The sequence below is a fragment of the Tigriopus californicus genome, chromosome 8 (assembly GCF_007210705.1).
Source record: "Tigriopus californicus strain San Diego chromosome 8, Tcal_SD_v2.1, whole genome shotgun sequence".
In the NCBI taxonomy this organism is placed as follows: Eukaryota; Metazoa; Arthropoda; class Copepoda; order Harpacticoida; family Harpacticidae; genus Tigriopus; species Tigriopus californicus.
The window spans coordinates 4998366-5022079 of record NC_081447.1 but is presented as its reverse complement, the minus strand read 5'-3'; the positions used below and the strand labels follow the sequence as shown (position 1 = coordinate 5022079).

Sequence of the window (23714 nt, the reverse complement as noted above, 5' to 3'; positions counted from 1 at the left end):
TGATTTTACAAGCTGCATCGATTTTCAAAGATCACTTTAAGAATTCCAAAAGGTTCTGTTCTATAAGCAATTAAAAAGATTCTAAGAAATCGTTTGGTTTTTTTTGTGCTCCAATCCACTTTTTAGGGTATTGATTATTGTCCCAATATCCACATGGACGGCATTGTGAGCGCGACCCAAGTGAACCACACTGCTGAGCCCATTCTCTTTGACGTAGACAATGATCCCGAAGAAAGGTATCCCATTCGTCCAGGAAATTCGCCTACCATCTACGAGACTGCTGTGGGTTACTTGAAAAAAGTGGTGGAAAAGCATCAACAAGATTTGGTACCTGGAAAACCGGCCTTGAATTATTGCGATCCAGCAGTGGAAAATTGGGCTCCTCCAGGATGCGAAGATCTCGACGATTGTCTACCAATTCCAGCCTCAAAGGTGGTGATATGCGACTGGCCGCATTAAAACATGAAACTGAAATGCGAGGTTGGGTGGCATGATTGAAATAAAGTACCGAGAACTAATACCAATGTTTATATTTACTTTCTACTTTCGCATGCTCGGCAGGCATTGGACTGATGAAGAATATTTCGTTGAAAGACATGCCTTTTTATCATTAATATTTGATTCATTGTGTAAAACATGTTGTCTTCAAAACTTCAAGGATGTGCCGTGAAAATGCGGGCTCTTCATTCGAGCTCATTTCGATGCTTTATGTCCCCCGCATTCGCTCTGGAGGTAAGAAATGATCAATGATGGGTTCATTGGGAACCAAGTACACGTTTCTGTACAATGGTTTAATTTATCTTCAGAGTGAATGGAAGGCTCGACTCAACTCGCCCATCTTCCAGAAACTAGAAATGAACAAATTTTTCGTGGATATAGACCGTAAGTTCCAACGCGAGCGTCGCTCCAGTCACGTGGATATTGATCTCTACGCTAATAAAGCTCAAGGGGACACTGAATTAGAACAACTCGAGGAATTGCTCTACCAGTTCCGCCGAACGCCACAGACTGTCCTCAATTTACCGTCTACTCATTTCGCCGTGGTGCGGGCCTTTGTGGAAGAAGGCAAAACGGACAATCTCATGCGTTTGATGGACGACCGATTCAATTACGGCATCTTTCCCGACGATTACAGCCTGGTCTATTTGCTCGATCATTTCTTAAAAAGTGAAAACTGGCGGGATGGCGCCAAAGTTGGCATTCATATGATGATTCAGGAAGATAATGCCATTCCTGTTGCTCGAGAAATGGCCTTGTATGCTTGTTACATGTACTTGAAATATCCGGTTCCTGATCAAGTTTGGGCTCCACAGGAGGTTGAGCCTGAACCCGAACCTGAGGACGAGATCAAAATCCGAGTCAAATACCTGGAACCGGAATATTTTGATGATCATTTTGACTTGATCCGGAAAGAGCATCAAATCGGGAAAACATTGGCCAAGTTGGGGAATGGCGATCCAGATCTGGAACTGTTGGGCTTGGTCTTTTGGGAGAAATGGGATTTAGTGCGAGATCGCGCCCAAAAAGACACATTTGCGTCCGAGACTTTGGAATTGATTCGCAATCACGTGTCGTCGATGGAAACGTTGGAGGTAAAAGATGAGATCTTGAAAGTGTTGAGCGGTGCCAAATCTAGCGATTCCAATGTCGAGGAGAGACTGAAAATGGCTGTCACGGAAAGCGTAAATCAGCACGAGTCCAAGTACATCGAAACGGAGAAGAAGAACTTTGAGGCATGGAACGCAAATCGTGAGATCGCCTTACAGAAGCAATATCAGCTCTATCAACGAGAAGCCAAAAAGGAAGAGATTCTCCGAATGAAACAAAGCCTAAAAGAAAAGGAGGAGAAGCTGTTCTTTTTCGAGAGAAAAGATGATTTGGACAAAATCAAGGAAGAGAAAGAACTGGCTTGGTCCAAAACCAAACCCAGCCGATCTTGGGGACGCATTACACTCAAACCCAGGAAGGCTGTTCCCAAGGATTACACACCGCCAGAAATGGGCTCAAGGTCCACTGCCGATAATTAAAAAAAAGTCAACATATGTGGCAATACACGTGTATGTATTTAACAATCGTAAAATGTTAGAATTTAATAGTACAGTATATTTGTGACCGATATTAGGATATCATACTCGTGGGTCGAGACGAAGATCTAGATCCTGAGGATGAGGGAAGTTTTCTTAGTTTGACATCATTGATCGATTTGCGAAGTGAATTGGTCCTGGACAAGCGTCTGGCCATTGAGGGGCTCGACATTTGTGATTTGGACCCGCAACCAGGAATGTTGTTGCGATTGTTGCTTTCGAGTTGAAATGCAGATCGGTTCAATCGTTCCGGATGCTGGACCACGATTTCCATTAAAATGATCGATTGTCGAAGGAGCTCTTCATCTTCAAGTACAGGATATGGAACGACGAATTCGAGAAAGTCCTTTTGACTCAACTCGGTCCAATGCATTTGGGCCAGACCTCGATGCAGATATTTCTCCAAATCCGCTTTGGAAACATGATCATGGAAGCCTTTTTTGCACTCGGTAATCCACTCTAATCGGTGAATAATCGGGATCTGACTGCCTTGCTGATCTCCCACTTCGGCACAAGCGGTCCTATCAACTTGGTAAAGTACCCTAGAAAGCAGAATATATTTGATTAGTTTCGGGGGAAAAAGCTGATGTTCGGTGACGATTTGATCGTATTACCATCGGAGGAGATTATTATAGACAACCATGGCATCACAATTCCCAGGCTTTCGTCTCTGAAGCACTTCGTGAATTGCCGCCTTGTCCAACCAAACAAAGTTTGGATTCTCAAATACCTTTTCATTCATCTCATCCACCATCTGGAATGTGAGGTATTTTTCAAATTCAATAAGAATAAATTTGGTTCATTGAATAGCACCAACGAAATGTCAAAATGCTCATGGCATGGGAATTCGGTATGTAAGTAAATCATTGGTCAAAACAAATATGTGCAATACTGACGTCTTTCAAATATTCGGTACTTTTATAGCCAGGATTCGGAAACCATTGATGTGTAGTTTTTGCAATTTTCTGCATTTTAGACATAAAGTTTGAAACTCATGTCTCAATCAAATTGCCCAACAAGTGAACGAGTAAATCATTTCATCGAGATTAAATGCCAAAAGGAGCGTTTTAGTGTACATCGAGGGGACAGTTCATGTTCAAATTGCTCACCTTGATCACTTTTTCCATCACTTCCTCTGTGCCCAATTCTTTGTACTGCATAGCATAATTCAAGTCCCAGAAAACAGTGTCGTCGCACATGGTTTGATGAATGGTTTGGGCACACAGTGTCGTCAAGTGGTCCATTTCAAAGGCCTTACTTGTGTGCCATAATCTCCACAAAAGATTGCGACTGTATCCATTTTCGAAATCCGAGGAGTTGAATCTACAGAGATATCATTTTGTCCTCTTACGACTGATGATAGTTTCAGTATTTCCCATCCCAAAAGTTCTACTTACTGATCTTTGTAAATGTAGTTGAGCAGTGCCTCCATGGCAATCGGTGGGATCCCGTCTATGTCGAGTCGCACGTAATCATAGCATTGGACCAAAGCTAAAGTGACTTGTAATCTTGGTTCCAAAACCAACCGTCGATCAGGATTGGTCACCTCGTCCAGCTCGTACAGAACTTGGTAAAGCACCGGACTCGCCGCACCAAGTAACAGTTTGTGGGCCTGAAATCAAGGACAAACCGGTTTAAAATCAAACACGTGTATGTTTAAACGCTTCTGACACTACCACTCAACTGACCGTGAAATCCTTGACTGTGTCCCCAAACCACCAGTTTTCGTCACATGCCAAGATGCATAAATCTGACATTTCTCGGCTGTTGTGCAGTTTTGAGGTTCTCTCCAAACCGGATTTTGCCTTGGCTTGCCATGTATCCGCACCTGATCCATAAACCCATGGTTCCGAGCTTTTCTCGGGTTCTTGGTCCACTTCTCCATCGTCCTCACTCATGTCACCAATTTGTGTTTCCTCTTGTAGCGATCCCATAACGGCATCAATTTAACGTGTTGTTTCGTCCACCTTGAAGGGATATGAACTGACCAGCCACTCAAATGACTGAAATGATCTTGGCGTTTGAGTGCGTCTTCCTTTGAAGTTGGAATGTGGCCGAGTGTTTCCGCGTGCATTCATCAGGACACACTCTCGCATTCTACACACTCTGGCTTTCACCCGGAGTGTTCCCATTCATACTTACGTACTGTGGGTTCAATTTTCAAAGCATCTTGGTAGTGTTACACTGTCATTATTTGCCAGCTTATGCCCAAAGAATCTGCTCTCTGTCATAGCCAAGTTCAGAATCATTGTTCATCTTGCTCTCGAGTTCCACTTGGATGACCTTTCCTTGAAAGAGACGCTCATAAATCTCGTTCAGGGTATCTGCATTGGCTCTGAATGATTTTTATTTCTTTGTAGCCAGTTTGAGATAGTAAACTAAAAGCGTCTGATCCATGCTTAAGGTATGCTCCAAAGGCTGCAATTGTACTCTTCTCGGCTTTCCGGAACAAAGGCCATAAAACGTGGGACAACTTGGGTCACGACGCCTGTCCTCACACTCTCACGCACGTCACTTTAACCTCGTTTCAAAGGACAGTTGTCAATCTTTTAATCTTTGGTTCAGTTTGAGTGAAGTGTCACAACAATTTGTACAAATAAACTCTTCTCGGCTTTCCGGAACAAAGGCCATAAAACGTGGGACAACTTGGGTCACGACGCCTCTCTTCACACTCCCGCGTACGTCACTTTAACCTCGTTTCAAAGGACATTTGTCAATATTTCAATCTTTGGTTCAGTTTGAGTGAAGTGTCACAACAATCTGTACAAATAAACCTCCGGACTTGACAAAACGACCCCACGAAAACGACTGAATTATGGAAAGAGCTATTGGGCACTTATGGCGTGACACAATGATTTCATGTAAAATAGACCATTTCGTTGCCCTTGCGTGCTACATTGCAGAACCAATTTGGCGTTGGATCTGCAAACCATTGACCTTGTAGGCACAAGGTCGATCATGAACGAGAATTTAATGCTTTCCAAAGGAAAAACATATTCAATTGAGTTTTACTCTGTTATAGAACGGCTTGTGAAAATTATTGCTTAAATGTAATTAATCAATCAAAATGATTATTAAATTGTTTGAAATGCAATTATTTACCCGCACTTTCTTTTCCGCCTTGTTCAAATGCCTTTAAAAGGCAATTACTTTTCAATTGTAACTTATGATATTTTTCTGTTTCTAAACGAATTATGCGTCAATTGCAACTTCTTTAAGCACTCCGAAATTTGGAAAGATTTTTGGCATTTTTGATATTTTTCTTGAGGATTTCAGAAGAATTTTTTTTGTCAAATTCGATGATATCAATTTGGATCAGGCAGGCTATTAGCGCTCCAATCATTTTCACATTTTCTTCAGGTATGTTTTCTTTGATTTTTTTATCATACAAGCTCTTGGAATGGATATTGTTTAATTTGTTCACGCAAAGAAAAATACTTCCATTAAATGTTACTTATTAGCAATGCCCTTTCATACATCGTTCGAACTGAATTTTGGTTAAACGCGTACCAAGAATCATAAAAACGTGCTTAATATGTATAAAAAATGTGGGCTCAAGTTTAATTCAATGGAATCTCAATTGCAAATACATCGTATGTCTGCTCATTGAAATCCTACCAGTGTGCTCTAACATATCACTTTTGAAATATATCTTGTAGTTAGAATGCATCGTTCCCAAAATATTTTTTCAGTAGGTTCTAGAAAAAGATGCATTGTTGACATCATGCTTAAACTGAAGTGAAATCTAGTTTTCTCCCATGATTTATGCTGGATGACGAGGTACTTGGTAAATAATGCTAATAGCTACATATTTCCATTTCACCCTTCGATTTTGTAGGCTCATACGCCTCAGTGACCAAGACACGGCCATTGTAAATAGCTGCCAAATGATTGATGATGGCTCCCCAGAGCTCAATTCTCAGATTTTCATTCTCATCTTCATCCCTCTCATTTTCCGTCCGGAGATGAGCCTCATATTTAAAAGGCATTTCAAAACTCTATTCAGACGTACATTCCTCACATTCCAAAGAATTGTCGGATTTGGCAAAGAAATAGTTTTGAGAAAGCCGAGATTCCCAATTTGATGCCTTACTCATCGACCCACTACTGATTGGCTTGTTCGGTCCTAATGCTTGGACGTGCACTGTACACGCAATTTTTCAAAATTGTTTTTCTGCTACATAGTTGATATTTTCATAGCCTTTATTTCAAACTTCTTTCAAGTCGATTTATAGCTATTATACAAACGAATATGTACAAGAAACGTAACAATGGAAACAGTTACTTTTGATTAGGCTTTTCAAACTCGTAGGTTAGGTTTTCGATGACGGACATGTCCTCTTCCGTTGAGCATTCCTCCTCCTCCTCCTCCTCCTCCGCATCTTGCACGGAGGATGGAGAATTTTCAGTGGGTACTTTATCCACAAATTCCACGGTAATCACCACATCTGAAGACTTGAATACGGACGCTCTGAATTGCTCCAATTCAAAGCGATACTTTTGATCAAGTTCTATCACAGATTGCAAAGTGGTCAGTCTTCCGTGGAGCAGATTCATTGTCGATATGGTCTTGTAGGCCAGATCATCAATGGAATCTTGTCTGACGTCAATCACCTCCTTTCGCCTCTCAATCTCCGATAATTTTGAGCGAATTCTATCAAGTCTTGAGCAGAGCTGATTTGGATCCATGGTGAGCGCCTTTCCTGCTGAGCACTTGAGTGGTACTGAAATTGGATCAGTTACCTTGTCAAAGGCCGTTTGATATCGATAAAACTTCTAGCCCACCTCTTGGTCCTCTTAGTCAAGCCCTTTTTGGCCCACTTTCGTATTATGCTCTGTTCCAAACCCTTGTCCCTTTTTCCACCCCTTCGTTATCCGACTTGCTTACTTGCTTAGGAATGAAACCATTTAGCTCGCCAAAAGAGGGCAAACACAATTGTCAAGCGATTAATCGGTTGACCTTTCGAAAAACTCCCTCGTACATTTCTTCCAAGTACTCGAGATTCTTTTTGACCTTTATGAGATTGCTGTCGATCTTGCGCATCTTGTTTCGCATTTCGCCCAAGATCCGTCCGAAAGTCCGATTCACATTGGCGATGATTCGAAGATTTGAGGCAAAATTCCGCTTGGTTCGATAATGCATGCCTTTGCAAATGGAGCATTTAACTGGTTTGTTTTCGGACACGAAAACGCATCGTTTCTTGTAAAGTTGTCTCGGGGTTTGATAGAAATGATTTTGAGACTCTTTGGGTTTGGGAGGAGGTTCCTCCTCATCCTCCGCTTCACTATCATCATTCTTACCCTTTTGACGTTTCCTTCGCCGCTTCCTTTTCTGCGTCTTCTTGTCCTTTCCGTCTTTGTCCTTCCTCTTCTTCTTTTTCCGCCGCTTTTCCGCCGCATGCTTGAGGACCTTTCTCGCGTACTCGGCCGCACTTCGTGGGGACAAATTCCTGGGAGGCTGGAAGTCTTCGAGTCCTTGGGATTGGTCGGCATTTGCATCGGACAAGATCATCACATTTTCTACTTCAATGTTTTCTACGGTCTGCTTGGCTCTCTTCTTGCGTTTTGTGGACTTGCGCTTACCTCGCTTGGACCTTCTCCTTTTGACATTGGCCACTTTAGATTCCATCTCCGAATCTGACTCAGAACTTGAAGAAGATTCACTTGAAGCCGACTTTGACCTTCTGAGTCTTTGCTTTCGTTTCTTTTTCTTCGTTTTCCTTGGATCATGGACTGACAAGCGTTCTGGCGAGGTTGGAACTCTATTAATGTCCATATTAGACGGAAAACTCAATCTATAAGTTTTCGTTTCAATCACCGTACGATCTCCAGGAGTCTTTTTGGAACCTTTCTTGTCTTCAGACGGCCTTCTCCGTCTGGAAGACATATGACTGAAAGCTTTTGGTGTACCTCTACTCCCTGGACTGATGACAATTCGTGGAGATACATTAACTAAGGGGATTTCCTCTGAGATGGATATGGCACTGCTTCTGCGTCTGGACGCCGAATCTGGTATATTCACAGAGATTGTGCTCACTTTCGAAGGCTGAGCTTGGAGGGCTCTTAATTCTTCCGAAGCATCCTCGTCCGATAAAGACAAAGAATAATCTGTGTCCGACATGATCACTCGTTTGGGACAATCAGTTGGGAATTGGGCGACTATAGATCGGATCACGAGCCATGTGAACCATTCGAATCGGTGTTCAATACTAACTCTCTTTTTTGGTCAAGTCAATCATAAATTTCATTTTTGCTTTCCCTTGACAGTATCTCAAGGATACCATTACATGACCATTGGTCATGGGGGAAGAGTAGATCGTGGGGAATATGGTGCCGAGAATTGGGATCGCTCTATATATAAACGTGAAACTCCCACCCACGGTTCCACAACCATTTGACCCCTCTTCAGTGATGTCCTCATAATCTGTCAATAATTTGACCGGGAGAGCTTCCTCTTGTATCAAAGGAACACGCAGAAGGTCACACAGAATGGCTGATCGAAATGTGCCAAGGCAACACCCCTTCTAGTCGACCAAAAAGCCGACTAGTAATCGAAAGAGTTTAACCCAGGGGAAGAAAATTTGTCAAAAAAGCTGGTTGGTATTTCCGTTTGATAGACTCCATAACGTGGCCGAAAGATTGGACAAAATTTGCTGTATTTACTTTGGACGAATCTTACCATATTTCATAATCTGTTGTAAAGCAATGTTTTTTTTTTAACATTAGGTAGGCATTAAAACCAGCTATTCCAATTCTCAACTCTTAAAGAATTTAGAGGTCCATGATATTAGTGTACAACCAGAGCAATTCTCGGAAGTGTTGGAACCAGAAATTTCTCCCTTTGCCACTTAAAGGAGTTGAGTACGAGGAGAAGAGTTCTTTCCTCAAAGACTGAAGGAATATTGGAATGATCGAGTGGGTTGATAGTAAAAAAAAAACCTGACTATTTATGAATGTTAAGGTTAATTAGGGGTTTCAAATTGTGACCTCAACAAAACATTTATTTTCGGAATTATGGGTAATTTAGCATCGTTTGAAAATTGCAGCCTTACCTTTACTGAGCTTTCTAAATAATCAAATTAGCTTATTCTAAACTGCAACAAATGTCTCGGTTTTCATGAAGGAGCACAGGTAAAATTGATACAGAAATAACACTTCACTTTGATTTCCTCTTTCTTCAAATAATTTAACTTTAATCTATGAATTTTGGAAAGCTGAGAGTCTAAAGAATTGGGGAATAGGCAATAACCAGCATTTTCCTCATATTTCGGGTTTCAAGTTCAAGGAGAAAGTTTCAATTCATATTTGGTCAAATTCGTGAACGAAATTACAGACCAATCCTCAGTTTTTTTTGCCATTTTTTCCCTTTCTCAACTCTGTCTCGGTTTTTTAAATATTTTTCACATTGAAGGGTATTTATTGGCTACTTATTGTCATTTGGGTCCTTAACTGCTTCCTTCTTAACTTATTGTTCCTTATTTGGGACCTTTTCATTTACTTCTGTGCACCATGCTCATATGAACGATTAAATCCTCAGTTAAATCCTTTGAACAAATTTTATTGTGTTGCATGTTTTGGGCTTTCATTTTATTTGTTTGTTTTTTATGGGCTTTTCTAACCGCTACAGGGAATGCAATCCCGAGTACTTTTAGAATGAAACGTCATAATGCGTCCATTTAAAACCTGTCAGACTTTATATAACATTTGGTCTACCAAAGAATTTGAGTTGGCAGACTGAGCTCGTCCTTGAATGTAGGGTTGATCTGGAATGCTATCTAAAAATTTGTCCAAGGCTGACTTGAAAGATGCTACCGGATCAACAAGGCCTACGTATTCCCTACGAATATTGGAAGGAAGCAAATCAAACAATGAAGAAGCCCGAGAAAGAAGAGATGTGGACTTCATTGTTCGAACTAGCCTGGATTCTCGAGGACTTGAAGGTGCTCTCAAAACGCACATTAAGCCTCTACGGTCACTAAAATTGACCCTAAATCCTGGGTTGGGACAAAGCTCATGAATGCTTTTGAAAACGTACAGTATCAGATACCTTGCGTACCTTCTCTGAAAACTGTACAAACCCAACAATTATAACCTATCCCAATACGAGAGCTCTCTCATTCCTGTGATGTTCCTAGTGAAACATCTTTGGACTTGCTCGACCTTTGGCAAACCTGCTGAACTCAATGGAGCCCAAATGGGTGGAGCATATTAAAGATGTGGCTTGACAATCGACTTGTACAGAGTTAGCATCGTGATGCTGTCTCTGGACTTGAACGTGCTAATCGAAGACTCTCAATGTACAATGGTGGAGCCTTACTATTTTTAATCACATTTTTTCACTTTAATTGTTAGGATGTCTTTTTCCAGGGTTCATAAGCCTGTGGTAGTGATATTCAACATAATGAACACGCCCAATTGACCCGCCCCGACGGGTAACGGGATAGTTGAACTTTTGGTCGTCCAGGTGGGTTTTGATGCACCATGGTGACCGTTCTTTTTGAACACACGTAATTTGTTGCAGTATTGTCAGATTCTAAAATAATATTATTTTTAAACTTGGCAATTGCAGATTCGCCTGGTTTACGTTTCCTCTTTACATTTGGCATTGTAACTGGGTGCTTCGATCATGAGAATGAAACAACACTATGAGTCTTTCGGATATGGTTCAGCTCCCAGAAAGTCTCTGAACCTTAAAAAGGTGCGCCAAAGACCATGCGTACAGGTACAGATGGTCCATTTTTTATGAAACACCCTGTAGTTGTCGTCATGAATGGGGTCATTTCGTAACAATTAGCCTCTTCAAATAGTTTGTTAAAGTTTAAATAACAGTATTGGGGCTCCACGGCCCATTTCTTTTTTTTAAAATTCATATTCCCAGGTCGTCGAACTTTGTTTTGGTTCTCTTTAAGGGCATGAAATGAGCATGAAAGTGGGCAAATTTACAATCTTTATTCGCAATATGATTCAGTCAATTGACGATTACAATATGCGCTAGAGAAAGTCAAGCATCTTTGTCAGTCAATATACAATTTTATCTGAAGAGATTCAGTTTATGTAACTGATATCAATATATTTTTTGTGGGTACAACAACCCATTAACGTGTAACAATGAAAAATGGTCTGGGAAAAAGAATGCGACTGATAACAATTTGATCTGTTACAGTTTTTGCTTTTTTGCTTTACGTACACATCTGTATTTTAACTTCCCACCAGTTTCAAACGCCCTGAACTATCAGACATTGCACTTTTTCGTTTTAACTTCTTTGTTCCTTTTGACAATTGTCTGCTCGAAATTTAGACTATGCAAATACACAGACCATATTTGAGACAAACCAAGCAAATATGTAATGCTAATTTGGCCAAGATTGAATGATTTTGTAGCCATTTTGTAGGCTGGTAAACGCAATCTTCATAACAGATGATGGCTTCTCTCTGGATAAGCTACATAGAAACGAATTATTACTTTTTTCCTCCTAAAGATTGCCATTAAGTGTTGGATTCCAACATGTTTCATTCGCGTAGTTTAAAGGCCAATCGGTAATGACTCTGGTTGTGAGACCCCATGCAAAAACATTCTGTAAATCTGGGAGATGACTTTAAACATCTTATTCGTTTGCTTTCGCCCACACTTACTTTTCTCAAGTGTTTACTCTAGCCAAGGCCCTACAGACATCCGTGCTCTAGCCTACCATTTTCTGCAGTTTTCGCTACCGCCCAGTTGTCCTGGGTCCAATACCTTTATTCCTTACAAGTGTAACTAATAACTTCAAGCAAGGGTAGGCTAGGTTTGGCGGATTTTCTCGTCGCAAGTTGAACGGCAAGTAATGTGTAACTCACACCTTGTTTGTGCTAGAGGGTGCTGGAGATGTTCGGCTGATTTTGCAAGACGTAGCCTTTTTAGAGCTCAGCAAAATCGGTGAGAATAAGAAATGGTAGAGTAAAAGTGAAAAAATCCTTGAGAGCTTTTTCCTTGTTCCTAAGAGAGCCAATGGAATAAGTGGCAACAAAAATTGACATGATTGTAGGCAAGTTCGCGTTGATGACATGCTCTTTTTCAATTGTTTAGTAATAACTTGATATAGTTCGTACTTGTGACTTGATCTTGAAAGCCCCACCCAATAACTTAATGAGCATGTATACTTTTTTGTTAAGTAGGTTAGGTCTTTTTTCAATGCGTAACTTCACAAAAGATTAAAACATACTTAAGTTATCTCTAGTAACATATCAGTGGTTACTTTTGTTGCTTTGTCGACAAATATATCTAAAATAAAACAACAAGCTGAATACAAAAAATGGCCAATTCCAAGCAAAGTCTATCTCAAATCAAATGTTTGGACAAGTTGACCAAAATCCAGCGCTTTTGAATCGACCTGTAACGGTGATATGAGTAGCAAAGGGATGACGATGACAAGTTTGTAAATATAAATATATCCAGGGCATTAGTTATCCTCAATAAAACGAACGAATTACAGTTACTTTTACATTAGTCAAAAATAGTAATTTGTTACAAAACCATTACTCGAAAAAAAATGGAATGGCTTTACTCGCTACAATTACTTTTACTAAAATTTTAAATGACCAACATTTTATGGTTTACCCCATCCAGACCATTCTGCTCAAAAAAGAAATGGAGTTTTTTTACTCAAGCAGTCCTAATGTGTAAAATTTGAAGATTTCTTGTCAACATTTTTCAATAATTCTATCTTGACATAGTTGTTCCAAATGTATTGCATCATAATACTTTGAGGAGTCACTGGATGGGATAATGATTGTTAATGGTTTGAAACAATGTCGCAAAATTCATGATGGAAAACAGTATTAGACATTGTGAAGTCAGTAAAGCTCTGTAAGAAGTTCATCCATTAAGTGAAGTGAAGTGAGGAGGCTTTGGAAATTCGAAGCAACATATTTAATCCAAGGAGACATTTTACGTGCTTGAGTCGAAAGGAATTAGATTGAGAAGATGTAAACACTAAAGTAGCAAATGCAACAAGATTCAAAACCAATAGCACCTTCAGAGCGGTTAAGAGCAAGCACAATTTTCAACCCTGAATTTCTTTGATCAAAATATGCTAGATGGAATCAGTAAAAATGGAAAGTTCTTCAGCTGTCACGAGATAAACGAAAAATTAAAGGCCATTCTGGAAGCTGAAAAATGAACGAGTAACGAGTAATTCTTGTAAGTTTTGGGTCGTTTCAATAACACAATGTTAAACTGTAACGGAATTACTGCTGTACCGTACATCCGCCTTGTTTTGTTGCCAGTCACAGTTAGAGTGAAAGGACAAAATCTTTCAACATGATACCAAAATTCCGTTGCTGTATTATTGGTGGTACAAATTTTCATTCTAAATTTCGCCATTACTAAGATTAAGAATTTTCCAGGCCTAAAGATCTCTTTCATGTTCAAGGAGTGGATTGACAGCATGTCATCAACATACTGATTAGCTCAATCATAATGTGTACCTCCTAGTGCCACTCCAGGCTGATTTTACCTTATATTTGTATCCGCAATTCACATGTTTTCAAAACTAATGACGAAAGTTTAACCACCTTTTTTCCGTCCAAAGTTTCTAATTACAAACCAAAGTTAGGCAAGTAAAAGGTAAGGCAATTTAATAGTGCTGGGACGAGTGCGGACTCGAGTCCTAGTGCACTTGAGTCTTTTACTCGATTTTGGAAAAAATGACCGTCTCTTAGAAAGAAATATTCATCCTTTCTTAGAATTTCGCAAGACTTAGTCTTTTTGCAAGATCAGACCGTAGTAATAGACTCAAATCATCTTCCGGACTCGAGTCCGCACGCGTCAAGTCCGGCAAAAAGTAAAAAAAAATCAAAGGAGTCGTACGAGTCCAACTTTGGCCGGACCCGCCCCAGCACTACCATTTAAGAACCGGATTACTTGCCCAAGCCATAGACTTGGAAGTACGAGTGTCTAGATATCTTTTAGTGCCCTAGCTCTGTTTGGTTCCCATCAACAGTCATCATGCAGAAAGTGTCTCTTGAAGTGCCCAGAATGGTGCCTGTCACACTGAAACAATGCCTCTTGCCGACTTCTAACTCAGCTCAATCAGCTAGAACCAAACCTCCACCATCTCACTAGGCCGCTTAAGGCATGTACGGAAGCTAACAGCAGGGATGCCATATTAGCCCACCCAATTCATCCATTCCCACCCGCACTCACCATTTAAAGGCCAGTACGCTCAACAACCATATTTAGGCAACCAAAAGTCCGAAAAACCCAAAATATAAATGTTTCGACCACCCATATTGTGCTCTGAAAACCCCACAGCTTTTGCCATAAGCCCAGGCCTCATGTTGCCATACTGGCAGGCCTGTCAGAGAAAGGCGAACTTGGATGACTCAAGTGCTCTGTGTGTGGCTGGCAGTAGGACCGACTCTTGGAGTAGGAGTGAAAAGTGAGCGAGTGCCTTCAAGTCATCCTCCATCCATCCATCCATCCTTCGTCTTGTCCCACTCATGGTAGATGGTACCTACACACTAAAAGCCAGTTGAGCTGAGAAGTGAGGGTCACACGGGAAACGCACTAGCCAGTCGGATTCCGCCCCTGAACGCCCCGCCCCGCCCGTCTTGAACCTTATTGGAGCCTATTCCGAAGTGCTCCATCCTGTGGGTGTGGTCGGATTCAAGAGGGAAAGAGAGAGAGAGATTTGGCGTGGGAGTGAGGTAGTCGGTCATGGATGACGTGCCACCTCTTGTTCCGCCCCCCGCCCACACCATGGAATCGGAACCGCAGCATCGAACCCACCATCAGCCCAATCATAGCACCGCTAATAATAACCATTCTCATACTATCAATAGCAGTAAATCCAATGTGCACAAGGAATCGGAAAATCTTTGGTAAGGGACCAAGGCTCAAAGTCAAATCTTCTGGATAGAAAGATGCAATCGAGTTTGGGCTCTCAGGGGTACTGTATTTATTATTGTTATAGGGCCACGGTTCTCTCTGAGGTTCAAACCAATCGGAATGCCCAACTACCCTCGTCCAAAAACTTGTTGGTTCTAGGTACGTACGCCGGTTTTGAGTGGGTTTCTGAGTTCGACCTCTAGGCATGGATTAACGTGTTTTTTTAACTATATTTCGCGGTTCTGGTCAAAAACACTACCAAGCTTGCTTCCTCTGAACTTTCATGAAAAACAGTTTGGTGTTACAATGTTTTGATTTATGGCATAAGAAATAAGAGTTCAAAACGACGAAATATAAAACAGCCCATAGTGAGCTCAAAGTACTCAAGAGGGCTCGAAAAAGGTGAAATGTTCAAAAGGCATTTCTTTTATTAGCTAACATGAAGTGCCGTGACATGACATAACTGCCCCGAAAATATTCAGACTTTTCTAGGTTTGTTGCTTCTACTATGCACTATGATTTCTTGAGTGTCACTCTATCCGCTTTTGATTTCAGGTGATAAAGAATCCGGGAAGACCACGCTGATTGCCAAACTTCAAGGAAACGAAGATCCCAAGAAAGGGGCGGGTTTAGAATACAGCTACATCGATGTGCGGGATGAGTATCGTGATGGTGAGTCCAATGATCAGCCGTAATTAGCGTTAAATTTAATGGTGGAGGGATTAGTGGGGTGCTAACCCGTGGGACCCGAGGGGTGGAACGACTCAAGTTCTTCGCCCTCCTACGCGGCCATTTTCACGCTGAATCCGGCCCAAATGGATGAGATTCAGAGCCAATGCCAATGCTTTCTCTCTATCTTCACCTAATGCTGCCCGATGGTCTGATCAGATATGACCAACGAAGAATATCTCGAATATTGGCTCCTTCCACCCTGGGGTAAAGCCAGTACCGTTCCAAGTTTCTAAACAACTCTCTGTCCTCCTCGCTCTTGTTTTCCGCTATCCATTCAATTCATTTTCCCTTTCTCTGGTTCGTTCTATCGTTCGTTCTTTTTTCAGTTTTCCCTCGTATCTCAATCAATTTATCGCTGGTTTTATTCCGTTCCATCCCCAAAATCGAAGTCATTAAAATTAGTTGGCAGAGCTTATTTTGCTTCATGTTTTCATCCTAGATCATGAGACCATGACTTTGATGTTGCTTGTAGTGATGATCTAGCAGTGTTCGAACCGAGCCTTCGCCAATTATTTGGCCGCCATGTGTTCCCTTCAGTTTCTATTAGGTTCACGGTGTACCCTTTCTCTATTTCACATTTCTACTATGCTGTGTTCATTAGGCGATTTGTACCTCAATATTGATGCGCTTTGGGGCTGTTTTGTTTTTAGATCACACTCGTCTTGGGGTTTGGACCCTAGATGGAGATACCAGCCATGTCAATCTTTTGAAATTCGCTCTGACCGAATCCAATTTTACGGACACAAGCGTGGTCATTTGTGTGTCCATGATGGCACCGTGGAACATCATGGATCAGTTGCAGAATTGGGCTTCTCTCCTCCAAGATCACATTGACAAGCTATCTCTTTCTGCTGAGCGTACTTTGGAACTTCAGAATGAGAGTAAGTGGGTATTAAAAAGTAGTCTGGTCTCAAACAGGAAGTAATGGTGATTTTGCAGATCGAAGAATATGGCAAAGCTATGTGGAACCTGGAGATGATACTGAAGCGACCTCTTCATCACCCACGAAGAGAATCAGTCGCAACTTGGAATTTGAGCCCGAAGAGGATCTGCTTCCATTACCCGAAAACACTTTGACGCGGAATCTGGGTCTTGATCTCATCGTTGTCGTCACAAAAGTAGGACCTGAAATGAGCTCACTCATACACCATGTTCTATGTATTATTATTGGCTTTTCTCTTCCATCAGACGGATTACATGTCCGACTTGGAACGTGATTATGACTACAAGGAAGAGCATTTCGACTTCATCCAGCAATCCATCCGCAAATTTTGTCTTCAATTTGGAGCAGCCTTATTTTACACATCTGTTAAGGACGACAAGAACTGCGATGTATTCTACAAGTATCTAGTCCACCGCATCTATGGGTTTCCATTCAAGACACCCGCATTGGTTGTTGAGAAGGACGCAGTATTCATGTAAGATATGCAAGGATTGCACAAATATTTGGCCCGCTTTTTCCCATCAATCATCCCTCTTTTTTCTAGACCTGCCGGATGGGACAACGAGAAAAAGATTGCCATACTGTTCGAAAACATGCACAGCGTGAAACCAGACCAATATTATACAGATGTTATAGCCAGGCCAATTGTTCGAAAAGTAAGCTTCGATTTGGATCTTCATATGGAGACGGTATTTAGACATCTCAGATTTCTTCTGTATCTATCAGCCTGGCGCTGCTAATCGTGATATCGAGGTGGTTGCTGAGGATGAGCAGCAATTCCTTCTCCGCCAACAGCAATATTTGCTACAAGGCGGAGCTCCGCCTCCAAATCTTGTGGGAGGCGGAGCAGGCGGGGCCCCAGCCGTTCAGAAGACCCCTGATCGTAAAGTAATCGGTTCGCCTGGCGTCCAGGGCTCGCCAAAGAAGGTAATTTCTTTACGACCTTCCTTGTCATTTTTATTCATGAGGTCAGACGAAGATTCAAATGAATTTTTGAATTTGACTTGAACTAATGCTACTATTTCCCCACTTTTCCCTGCCTATTTCATAGTGGAGACCAGGAGTAAGTGTTTTTGCCTTGGGAATGCATTTTCATCCATTTGCCGTAATCCATTTACCAAATAATTGACTTGCCAATCTCTGGCTTGTTCAAGAATTTGGCAATAGGTTAAAAAATCCAACACGAAATCTCATGGATGTCAGCTCTAAGACTCATTTGGTAGTTCAAACGTCGATCCGTACTCACAACTTGAATGGATGATTGCTAAAAAATAAAAATCTTTTCTAAGCTGGGTTTGTCACTCGCAATTGCCTGAATGACATTTAAAACTTGAACTACAAAGTGCTTTCTTGGCAATTTTCATCTCAAGTGGTGGGGAGAGATCGGCAAATTTACGACCCCAATCAGAACTGACGTCGATGAGGTTTCGTGTAGGAATTTTCACCCTATGGCAAAATTCTCAAACAAGCCAGCCAGAGTGTGGTACATCTATAGTAACCCCAGAATGCCGCCTTTTATGTTGTCCTCAGATTCATCGTTTCATTTCGATATACACAGAAACCATCTTGGAAAACGCCAAGTGACACCACTTACGAATTGTACATACCGTGGTGATGGTATTAATGCCATCTGAAAACATAATTCCCCAGTGGCGACATTTCTAATGATCTACTTATGCTGACCAACCATTTGGTTATTAATTGCTAATGCTCAATTGTTATTTGTTTTAAGTCAAAGCGCCAGCCATTTCTTCTATCATTTCAACCTATTTTAGATGGAACCCAGTAAACCCGGCGTAGTGGGACCAGGTGGAGCACCCACATCTGAAAGCGTCCTTTCTAGCTTCTTCAATTCGTTGTTAAGCAAAAAAACTGGCCAAGGCGTGCCTGGCCAACCTGGAGCATCCATCAAATCTCCCGCCCAAGCTGATGACTGTAAGTAGATAAGACCGATTTTTAAATTGTTTGCAATTAAACATGTAGATAATGGAGTTCTATATTTTCGGCTAGATAAAGCGGCTGCAATGCGGTCAGATGCGGCGGCTGAATTGGATCGACTCACACGGTCGCAGAAAAAAGTTCCACTTCCATCATCGGGGAATAGTTCCTTAGAAAGTTCAGTTAACAATACTTCAGATTGTTGATGATGAAGAATGATGATCATGAACCCCCAACTCCACTCCCAAAGTTTTCTGTGCTCAAGAGGATATTTTTGCTTAAATAAAAGTTCTCTTATTTTACACTCCAACCATATCTTGAATTCCTATTTGTTCAAGTGCTCGGCTCTAAAAGGAGAGAAAAAAAATGGATTAAGGGGTCCAATGTGGGAACCAGTGTCCCCCAAATCTTTGTCTACTTTTTCTTTTATGCATGTGCTGGCTATCCTGGCAAAGTTTTGCATTTCCTTAAGCAGACACAAAAAGGTTGAGCTTAAAGATGAAGACATAGAAATATTAAAAGTAATAAGTAATTAGCGAAACAACGCTTCAGACTAACGGAAAAAGAACAACAATATTGGCCGAAGGTTATTAATAACGCAGCATCATTTTTAAATTATTCGAGTTCCTCATCGAGTGTTCAAAGCTTGCTAGTAATTCTTTTTTCTCACCAAATTTCTAGAGAAACAAGTAAGGGAGGATAATTGACAATAACATGACTTTCAAAACATTGTAGTGATCAAAGGTAAGAGACGAGAGACCAAAAAGTTGTAATGAACTCAGTCCAGGACGTCCAGGTGTCAACGGCAAGGCAAGGCTTCAACATCATTGTTCGGATTTGTGAAAGCTAAAAGCCTTTAGTCGTTCCCCAATAAAAAGAAAGCATCATAGTTTCCACTCCATGGTCAAAGTGAATAATTCACTGATCAACCAATGGCGTTGCTTGTTACAGGGGGGCCCAAACACTAAAACCCTCCAGAAAAATAAGTTTGGCTTTTTTTTTTAATGACCGCTATGGCAACTTTAACTTTTTTCAATGAATTAGAGTCTTGTAAGCAAAGTTGAAGATGAAGCTTTCAAAAATCCTAACTGATTACCGGACAAGGACTCAAAAAGGCAATGGATTGCGGATCTTCTCCGTGTGTCAAGTCGACATTGTTATGCGCTTGTTGAGGGTGTCCAAGATAAAAAAACCAAATAGTTATATGGACGTGTACCATCAAGTAGATTCTATTAACATCTATTTTGACTGTAAGTGGTCAATGCTAAATGGTATAAATGTTCAAAATAAATTCAACTTAGTCATGACAGAAAAATGCGTGAACCACGGAAATGTGGTCGAGGATGCTTAAGTTAAGAATTGAAATTTCAAAATCAAGTGGATAATCAGTGTTTTGGTTTTTGGGTCATTACAATCGGTCATTAGTGTCTGACCCTGCTTGACAGAAAAAAAATCTTATTCATCAATGTCAAATGAATTTGTTCTGAAGGACTGGAATTATATTTTTCAAAACATGTTATAATTTAAAATTATTTCGCCCTTCTCCGGCCAAAATACTTTTTTTAAAAATCAGAATACCATTTGATTGTGACTTAATCATTCTTTTGATGGTCAGTAATAAAGACAGCTCATCTTAGGTCCTTAAAGTATTTTCTTTTGACCAAACAGGGTAGCTTTTGCCACTCAAAAATCCTGCACGATTTCAATAATAAAATTACTGGGAACTGGAATTTCGAACAAAAAGCTAAATTTTAAAAATATTGTAACTGATTCAGTTGATTTGTCCTTAACAGTATGAGCATCAAAAGTGTATGGTTAGTGAAAACATTAGTCTGTAAGAAAATATCGTCATTGAAATGATGCCAAATCTTGTTGTTCAGTAAAGAACATCTACCCCTTTTATAGAACTCGCAGATAATTTCTGTCTCTAAAAGATATACTTGAAACGCTCCTTGGTGACAAGGATGGCTACACCTGTAATAGTACTCCGTGGTGACACCTAATCGATCCAGATATCCCGCTGTGTTTTCAAAATCTGGTATGACGATGGCCCAAATCTTTTCTTTTCATGAATTGTTCTTACCGCTCAACAAAGAATAAAGAAAATCAAATGGAGGCTTCTTGCACACAACGATTCAAACATAGATGAGAGAAATTCGGTTATTGTAACACAATGGTTCTTACTCGAGCATAGCAATTTATGCCATTCTACTCTGATTTCATGATCTATTCACACTTTCGAATTCTTGTCGTTGTAGCCCCGAATGATTAAAACGTTTTTTCGTCATCCCGAAATAGCTTTTGATCCCCCCGGTCTGACATTCGAGTAATACTGGTGTTGTCGACCTATCGGTCAGCTCGGACTTACCAGGGGTCGTCAATTGACCCTGCACTAACGTAATTTATCCCCCCCCCCAGTCGTTACCCGGCTTCTCTGATTTCCATCAACCAATGGTAACGTGAATTGTCCACTTATCTGATTATCTCAACCATTGGCTTTTGTACCGAGGCTACTAGCTTAAAGGTTAGCTCCTTCTTGCACACTGACAAGAAATTTTACTACGAACGGACTAATATTAGATACCAATGAAATGTTCCAGATAGTTATGAAGCATTCATTTTGAATGATCTTACCTGCTTCAGATACAAAATATAATTTGGCACATACGCAATCACGCTCTAGAATTGAATTAGTGTGCAGTGGCAGGTCAAAACTGAACTGACCGTCCAGATTCAATCCTAGGAAAGCCCAAATTTTCCCAATCAGATTTCAGTCGTTTGTCTCACTTTGAATTGTTGCACGATGTTTCTCCGTCTTTTTACTTTGACTTTTATCTTGGCTGGGTCTTGGGCCATGCCAACCCCTACCATCAAGCATGTTCCGGAGGTGGTCAAGGCCGTTTCAGCTGATATTACCAATATCGGCAAGGCGAAAGTGGCCGTCTTAAACTACAGCGGAAAAGCTTTTGCAGAAGCCATTGGAGCAGCCATGAATACAAGTACCAACTTCCTGGGTAAATTAGACGTTGAGGCGGCTATCAATGACACCGAGAAGACGGTTACCGCTCAGAAAATGGCCAGCATTAAGGGAGCTTTCGATGCCAAGCGAGCAGTGGTCAAGAACATCCAAGCCTTCCGAGATGCCAATAAGGAATCCGTTCAAGCCATGTACAATTCGACGGTAAGATTGATCCTTCATGAAAATTCAATTTTTCAACATCCATGCAATTGACGAGAAATCTTCTTCAGCTAAGTGGTCTAGGATACGCTATGAACCAAACTGTCGGAGGATTGAACGTGTCCAAAACGGTCATGGCGGATTTTGTGATGGATATGAACTTCGGCAAGGCTCAGCAAATGTTGGCCAATGCTTTTAACTCGACCATGACCTTGGTCGAGAAATCCGCCAATGCCCTTGTTCAAGCTCTCTTGGCCACTAAATACCGTTTGCATAATGCGGCTCTGAAAGTGGATTCCAAGACGACCGTGGTCACCACCAAAAATCAGATCGGAGGTACCCTTGAAACAGGAACGAACAGTGCCTTAGCTACGGCAGAGAAATTGGGCGTCTTCGCTACATTCGATAACTTAATCAAAGGGGTGGCAGATATCCCATTGAAGGTCAACAAGATGGTCTTTCAAGGCAAGGTCAAACCAGTTAATGATGTCAGCGTGACTGAGGAGGAAGACAAGCCTCAAACGAAGCCAATGACCGATTTTGAAGAAGAGCCTATGAACGAGGATTTCCGAATGGAACCTGTCGTGGACATTGAAATCGATGGCCATATTCCGGACGATGTGGAAAGGGAGACTTTGGAGATGGAGTTGGCCCAAGGCATTGGTCAAGTCGTTTCTGACGCCTTTGAGCGAAGAGTTCCGAGAACTTCAGTGGAAGAAGAGCAGGAAGAACAGGAAGAAGAACACATGGAGGAGACAATGGAACTGATGGATCATCTTGAAGCTAATGAGGAACTCATCCAAGAGGAAAAGGATACGGATGAAACTGAGTTGACGGCGGCCATCAATACCGGCGATTTCACTGAAGAGCAACTCACCTCCGTCCTCGTGGATAACTAACCAAAAATTTACTCCCATTATTCGAGGATAATAAGAACTTGGACATTTTTATAAGTGTGTTTTCTTAAAGCCAGGCTAATGTGCAATTTGTCATTTGAAATGAACAATAACATTTTCGTCCCTTTGTACCCGAATTGGGCCTTATTTCATCCATATATTCACTTTACTTCTCACTTCGGAATTGAGATGGCATATTCAAGGGCAGGGCAATAAGTAACTAATAACGGCATTGGGTAACTTGGGGGAATTGAGTTTCGCGACGTTTTCAAAATGATTGCCAATTTTTCTAACCATCAGCCAATTTGCACGAGTAACTTCCATCTTTAGGCTTAAGGGGATCACCAGAGGGGGATGAACTTCAATTTGGTTACGTCTATACAGGACATTCAATTGTCGATTAGACTTATCATCCATAAAATGTGTTTAGACAACATTTAAGTACTCCTCCTCCTAAAACCTAAGGCTGAGGACCGATCGCTCATTTTGAAATTCCCGCTCTACCTCGATGAAAGTGGCAACCTGCAAACAATGACCAGCAGCAGCCATAGCTCCGCTCGAGGTTCGCCCACCAAGTACGAAGTACGAAGCCACCAGCACTGGCACTCTTGGACCCACGGACCGATAGAATGACATTGCCAAGTCTTAAGGTGGCCATAGACAAACTCAATTGGTGAGGGAACTCAAATACTCGGAACACATGAACGGCCCTTGGACAAAAAACAGAGACTAGTTTCGGAATCTATTTTAGATGATTAGTTCATATGTCTAAATATAACTGGACTAGTTGGACTATCCTGGTGGCTTATGCCAAGGATCTGAATCTCCAAGCACAAAATCCGTCACCTTGCCATCCTGGGATGAGCCTGCCCTCCCCTTTACTGGGCGGCTGACCCTTCTTTTAACTGACAGTGTTGCGTAAGAAGAATACTATAGCCCATAAAGCTCATCACTTTTGCTAACCCACGCCTTATCTAGCCATTGTATCGGCTCTACTTTTTCTACTAATGAAGGAAATCTTACAATACTCTCTTTTCATTTCTTACGTCAAGCCCATTTATTTGGAAATGATTGG

At 41.2% G+C, this 23714-nt stretch overlaps 6 protein-coding genes across 12 annotated transcripts in view; 4 read left to right on the top strand and 2 right to left on the bottom strand.

Annotated features, from left to right (window-relative positions):
- LOC131885716 (N-acetylgalactosamine-6-sulfatase-like) overlaps nucleotides 1-534 on the top strand; it is a 42728-nt gene extending 42194 nt beyond the window's left edge. For 2 of the 3 annotated variants that reach the window (XM_059233849.1, XM_059233853.1), the window contains exon 10: nucleotides 127-534. In XM_059233849.1, coding sequence (XP_059089832.1) covers nucleotides 127-459 — 333 coding nt within the window. In that variant the 3' untranslated portion in view covers nucleotides 460-534. The remainder of the gene's footprint in view (nucleotides 1-126) is intronic. The other variant, XM_059233852.1, reaches the window with a different exon arrangement.
- LOC131885719 (uncharacterized) lies at nucleotides 534-2072 on the top strand. The gene is made up of 2 exons (XM_059233857.1): nucleotides 534-732; nucleotides 807-2072. Exons 1-2 carry the CDS (start codon nucleotides 637-639, stop codon nucleotides 2025-2027), a joined length of 1317 nt encoding a protein of 438 aa, XP_059089840.1. The 5' UTR covers nucleotides 534-636; the 3' UTR covers nucleotides 2028-2072.
- On the bottom strand, nucleotides 2043-4578 carry LOC131885718 (uncharacterized). 2 transcript variants are annotated; one of them, XM_059233854.1, is made up of 6 exons: nucleotides 4227-4578; nucleotides 3773-4087; nucleotides 3482-3696; nucleotides 3194-3407; nucleotides 2699-2838; nucleotides 2043-2626 (listed from the first exon to the last, which is right to left on the bottom strand). In XM_059233854.1, the coding sequence occupies exons 2-6, from the start codon at nucleotides 4016-4018 to the stop codon at nucleotides 2119-2121; spliced, it is 1323 nt and encodes a 440-aa protein (XP_059089837.1). In that variant the 5' UTR covers nucleotides 4019-4087; nucleotides 4227-4578; the 3' UTR covers nucleotides 2043-2118. The 2 variants fall into 2 exon arrangements, with proteins under 2 accessions (XP_059089837.1, XP_059089838.1); XM_059233855.1 differs by having other exon boundaries at nucleotides 4231-4578.
- A 1691-nt stretch (nucleotides 4579-6269) lies between these two features.
- On the bottom strand, nucleotides 6270-21263 carry LOC131885721 (uncharacterized protein DDB_G0283697-like). Its single transcript, XM_059233859.1, has 2 exons — nucleotides 21234-21263; nucleotides 6270-8243 (listed from the first exon to the last, which is right to left on the bottom strand). The coding sequence occupies exon 2, from the start codon at nucleotides 8203-8205 to the stop codon at nucleotides 7024-7026; it is 1182 nt and encodes a 393-aa protein (XP_059089842.1). The 5' UTR covers nucleotides 8206-8243; nucleotides 21234-21263; the 3' UTR covers nucleotides 6270-7023.
- Nucleotides 14441-18875, top strand: LOC131885715 (cytoplasmic dynein 1 light intermediate chain 2-like). 4 transcript variants are annotated; one of them, XM_059233846.1, is made up of 11 exons: nucleotides 14442-14945; nucleotides 15038-15111; nucleotides 15508-15624; nucleotides 15841-15888; nucleotides 16335-16565; nucleotides 16624-16802; nucleotides 16873-17102; nucleotides 17172-17283; nucleotides 17354-17554; nucleotides 18403-18562; nucleotides 18644-18875. In XM_059233846.1, exons 1-11 carry the CDS (start codon nucleotides 14782-14784, stop codon nucleotides 18769-18771), a joined length of 1644 nt encoding a protein of 547 aa, XP_059089829.1. In that variant the 5' UTR covers nucleotides 14442-14781; the 3' UTR covers nucleotides 18772-18875. The 4 variants fall into 4 exon arrangements, with proteins under 4 accessions (XP_059089831.1, XP_059089829.1, XP_059089828.1 ...); XM_059233845.1 differs by having other exon boundaries at nucleotides 14443-14945; nucleotides 18638-18875; XM_059233848.1 differs by lacking the exons at nucleotides 18403-18562; nucleotides 18644-18875 and adding an exon at nucleotides 17679-18396 and having other exon boundaries at nucleotides 14441-14945.
- On the top strand, nucleotides 20874-22770 carry LOC131885720 (uncharacterized). Its single transcript, XM_059233858.1, has 2 exons — nucleotides 20874-21746; nucleotides 21815-22770. Exons 1-2 carry the CDS (start codon nucleotides 21369-21371, stop codon nucleotides 22640-22642), a joined length of 1206 nt encoding a protein of 401 aa, XP_059089841.1. The 5' UTR covers nucleotides 20874-21368; the 3' UTR covers nucleotides 22643-22770.
- Nucleotides 22771-23714: the final 944 nt, after the last annotated feature.

Excerpts from the sequence above, each read along its gene's own strand:
- LOC131885719 (XM_059233857.1), top strand. The coding sequence starts at position 637 with ATGTTGTCTTCAAAACTTCAAGGATGTGCCGTGAAAATGCGGGCTCTT. Across the intron at positions 733-806 it reads CCCCCGCATTCGCTCTGGAG|AGTGAATGGAAGGCTCGACT; the intron begins GTAAGAAATGAT and ends ATTTATCTTCAG.
- LOC131885718 (XM_059233854.1), bottom strand. The coding sequence starts at position 4,018 with ATGGGATCGCTACAAGAGGAAACACAAATTGGTGACATGAGTGAGGAC. Across the intron at positions 3,408-3,481 it reads AACTACATTTACAAAGATCA|ATTCAACTCCTCGGATTTCG; the intron begins GTAAGTAGAACT and ends ATATCTCTGTAG. Across the intron at positions 2,839-3,193 it reads TGATGGAAAAAGTGATCAAG|ATGGTGGATGAGATGAATGA; the intron begins GTGAGCAATTTG and ends CTCACATTCCAG.
- LOC131885721 (XM_059233859.1), bottom strand. The coding sequence starts at position 8,205 with ATGTCGGACACAGATTATTCTTTGTCTTTATCGGACGAGGATGCTTCG.
- LOC131885715 (XM_059233845.1), top strand. The coding sequence starts at position 14,782 with ATGGATGACGTGCCACCTCTTGTTCCGCCCCCCGCCCACACCATGGAA. Across the intron at positions 16,803-16,872 it reads TCATCGTTGTCGTCACAAAA|ACGGATTACATGTCCGACTT; the intron begins GTAGGACCTGAA and ends CTCTTCCATCAG. Across the intron at positions 18,563-18,637 it reads TCCCGCCCAAGCTGATGACT|ATAAAGCGGCTGCAATGCGG; the intron begins GTAAGTAGATAA and ends ATTTTCGGCTAG.
- LOC131885720 (XM_059233858.1), top strand. The coding sequence starts at position 21,369 with ATGTTTCTCCGTCTTTTTACTTTGACTTTTATCTTGGCTGGGTCTTGG. Across the intron at positions 21,747-21,814 it reads AAGCCATGTACAATTCGACG|CTAAGTGGTCTAGGATACGC; the intron begins GTAAGATTGATC and ends AATCTTCTTCAG.